Source organism: Plectropomus leopardus, unplaced genomic scaffold, assembly GCF_008729295.1.
Source record: "Plectropomus leopardus isolate mb unplaced genomic scaffold, YSFRI_Pleo_2.0 unplaced_scaffold29486, whole genome shotgun sequence".
Lineage (NCBI taxonomy): Eukaryota > Metazoa > Chordata > Actinopteri > Perciformes > Serranidae > Plectropomus > Plectropomus leopardus.
This window is the reverse complement of record NW_024632141.1, coordinates 1,089-5,080: the sequence shown is the minus strand read 5'-3', so window position 1 is coordinate 5,080 and position 3,992 is coordinate 1,089. Positions and strand designations below refer to the sequence as shown.

Below are 3,992 nucleotides of genomic sequence, written 5' to 3'. Positions count from 1 at the left end.
CACAGCTTCTGTAAGGACTGTCTTCAGGAGTGGTGGAGACAGAGCAGACTCCAGACATGTCCGGTCTGCAAGGAAATGTTTCCGATGGCTCAGCCTCCACGTAATCTGGCACTGAGAAACCTGTCTGACGCTTTGAGAAAAGAGAAGAGTCAGAGAGCTAACTCAGGATCGAAGCAGATCTGCAGTCTGCACAGTGAGGGACTGAAGCTCTTCTGTCAGGATGATCAACAGCTCATCTGTGTGATTTGTAGGGATTCACAAAAACACAAGAAACACAACTGTGTCCCTATTGATGAAGCAGCAGAGGCCCGTAAGGTAAGAATTTGTAGTTTAATTCAGCAACTGTTTTTGGGTTTGGTACTTCTTCATATTGCACATAGCAGGCATATGTGCCGTGTAAGTAATTCACTGTGTATTTTACATATGCACTTTTATTTGTAGGCTGAACTCAAGCTTAAGATCCTGCATTTAAAAACCAAACTGGGATCATTTAAAGCACAAAAACTCATCCATGATCAAATGGCCGACTACATCAAGGTAAGTCGCCCACAAAGTGGTTATAGAGGCTGAAAGCAACATGTGTTGTCTACTTTTATTAGAAAGATGTTTCTCCTCAGCTCCAGGCTCAGCAGACTGAGAAGACGATCACAGAGGAGTTTCAGAAGCTTTACAAGTTCCTGCGAGCAGAGGAGGCTGCAAGAATTGATGCAGTGAGGAAAGAGGCAGCAATCAAGAGTGAAGCAATGAACATCAGGATTATTAATCTGACTGCAGAGATCTCCTTGCTCACAGACAAAATCAAAACCATAGAGAGGGAGCTGAAGGCTGAAGACATCTCATTTATGCTGGTACTCTGTGATTATCTGTGGTAATTAATAATGTGATTGTAATAATGATTGTTTTAAGAATAATGACTTAATGATTTTTTTATCCTGTTTTCTCTTTTTTGAACAGAATGTGAAATCCACAATGAAGCGGTAAGTTGTTTTCTGTACACTATTGAAGCACAGCTGAACGATAGTCAGTCTGATGGTAGTTTGAGTTTTACAAAAAAAATTAAACTATTATTTGAAAAATCCAGCACGTGGGCAGGGCTCTGTTTTGACTCATGCTGTTTTCAGCATGGTGGCCAGGTCTCAAACTTTCTCATTTTAAAGCTGACCAGTGTGATAAAATATATTTCTGAAAATATTTGAGGTGAGAAAAAGGCGAGGCTGTAACAGAATCTTGAATCATATTTATCAGCGCTGCCTAGTTGGACATTATTGGTTGTTTTCTGTGTGCTACAGATTGATTCTAGTTGATGCAATAAAAAGCAGTTGGAAGAGGAGGAGGGACATGATTTTTTTTTATGTCTTGTGCTTTTTTCAGAATATAGTGAGAGTTTCAGCAAATATGACAAAAAGTTATTTTCTGAAAAGTAACCAACTGTAGCTTTGCTGCTTTGAATCCAACAAAAATGTGACCAGTGCTTTAAAATATTTGACTGGTAATCTGTGGTTGCCTAATATTCCTTCAGATCCCAGTGCAGCCTGCCAGATCCAGAGACTCCATCAGGGGCCCTGATCGACGAGGCCAAACACCTGGGCAACCTGCAGTTCACAGTCTGGAGGAAGATGAAGGACATAATCCAATACAGTAAGCAAAGTGTTTCTGCCTTGCTACATTTTTACATTTTAATCTGCAATGTTCAGCTGACTGAATAACTGCATCATCAAATTAACACCAGGTTATTCTATGAATAAAATGCAGTACCCTCAGTAAAACCTTTACTTTGACTATAATAAACATCTTGACAAATTTTCTTTTTTGTTTCTTTTTTTTGTCTCTGAAGCTCCTGTAACTCTGGACCCAAACACTGGTGGCACACTATCAATTATATCAGAACAAATGACTCGTTTGACACAGTGCAACAAGATTCAGCCGCTTCCTAAAAATCCAGAAAGGCATCCAGTCTCAGACGTTCTCGGCTCTGAAAGCTTTAGCTCTGGGAAACACAGCTGGGATGTGGAGTTGGGGGATTTATTTGCTGTTGGTGTGGCTGCTAAATCCAAAAAAACACATAATAAAGGGTTCTGGGGCATCATGACACACGGGACTGACATACTGTTAGAACATATTCAAGAGGATTATGAGAGAATGGACTTTAGGGGTTCATTTCCCCAAAAGGTCAGAGTGCAGCTTGATTATGACCAAGGAATACTGTCATTTTTTGACATTGACAGGAAAAGACCTGTACACACCATCAAATATACTTTCACAGAAACAGTCTTTCCGTATTTTAGTTGGAATGCGAAAATCCTCCCAGCAGTACTGTCAGTGAGGATTAAACAATAGATGTGTAATGTTTTCAGTGGTTCTGGAAGAAATTTCTAAAGAAAAAAAAAAAAAGTGATAATCATTGGGGTTACCTCGGCTTGGAATTTCAACTTAAAATTTAACAACCTGCGTTATCAGCTTCAGGGTGGAGGGTTGGGAGGCATGTAGGTGGCAGTGAGGGCCAAAAAAAAGAGGCTGTTGATTTGCATTATTGGAAATGTAGGATCCAGAACATCTGGAGGTTGATTCTAGGGACGTATTCATCTTATTTTAATCTTGCTCTTATGAGTACCCAAACTGTATGGAAGTTACTTAATAACTGGACCGATCATAATCAACAGATTGATAATACTCCAACAAGAACCGGTTCTCATACATTCACAAAGGTCCACATTATCCAAATCCAGTGAATTATATATCGAGTAAGTCTCTCGACCAAACACTTAATTACAGCCATAGACAATCAAGAACTGCCAAATGTTCATATTTCTCCATGTACTGTCCATAAAATCTTCTATATGCTGACAGCTTGGTATCAACATGGCAGCTGACCTCTTGTTTAATCACACATTCAGTTCATTGTTTTACCCTCTTTTATTGAAAAGTGCCTGGAGGAAACCTTTCTGTGATATCGTTATGTACCTTGAATTTAGAGTTGGTGAGGCTTTAAGCTGTGGCTCTGTTGTGTATTCCAGTTAATAAGTCCCAGTTCTTGTCATTTGCAGCATCTTTTCTCAAGAAAATATTCAGATGGAGATTAAAAAAAACATTTTAATTTAGTGTGTGGAAACTTATACAACTCAATGACAGAAGCACTTACAGTGATTCTGATTGTGGGGGAAAAACTTTCGTGTGTTACCCATTAAACGAGACCATGCATGTAAATGTGCTACAAAAGAAAAGAAAAAAAAAATCAGCTTTCAACTTCCTTTGGGAATTGCTTAGATAGGAGTTTAAATAGATTGTATGATTTACAGGGTGGTCGAGACAAGTTAAAAATATAAATCTGTTGTAAATTTGAGTTTTTAAAATAATTTCTAGTGTAATTTTATTATGTACTCTAAATGTTTCCACATTTATGATTTATTTCCTATCGCCTGTTTTCGATGAAAATGAAGTATAGATAAACGTTAATATTTTGTGATCAGCCTTATTAAAATCATAAAGACAATTTTCTTGTTTCAGTAATGTTTTCGCATTTTTGCGGAGTTCTTCCTTTTCTAAACCGAGGGTCTAAAGTTAGAGAGAACAGATTGAAACACAGTAATCAGATAAGAGGCATTGTTTGCTAACACTTAAGATTACGGCCTCACCGCAGAACGTAATCCTTTTCATTTTAGAGTCTAATTATTTGTGCTTATGGTGTATCAGTACTGACACATACATATATGAGAAGAGAGGAACAATTATGAAGTTAAAAAAATAAGAGGGAAACACTCCGATGATCAAAAAACAATAGACACTTCAAAGTCTGCAAGCAAAATTGCATAAAATAATTTTTTCATACTTTGATTGTATTCAGTACTCTTGTCCTCAATGTTCCTTTGTACTCTTTTACTCTGATTTGAGCTTTGCGGAAAAAGCACTCAGATCTTTTACTCAAGTAAATGTAATAATACTAGTGTAAAATGTTGTTACTGCTAAAAGTCCTGTCCTGCATTTGAAATCAACTT

The 3,992-nt window shown here is 37.7% G+C and overlaps 1 protein-coding gene across 1 annotated transcript; it reads left to right on the top strand.

The window, feature by feature from the left end:
- Positions 1–3: 3 nt before the first annotated feature.
- Positions 4–2,341, top strand: LOC121938436 (E3 ubiquitin-protein ligase TRIM35-like; the record flags this gene model as incomplete). Its single annotated transcript, XM_042481681.1, has 6 exons — positions 4–315; positions 442–537; positions 618–848; positions 955–977; positions 1,520–1,638; positions 1,835–2,341. Coding segments are annotated over 6 exons (1,284 nt in total), but the record flags the coding sequence as incomplete, so codon positions are not given.
- Positions 2,342–3,992: the final 1,651 nt, after the last annotated feature.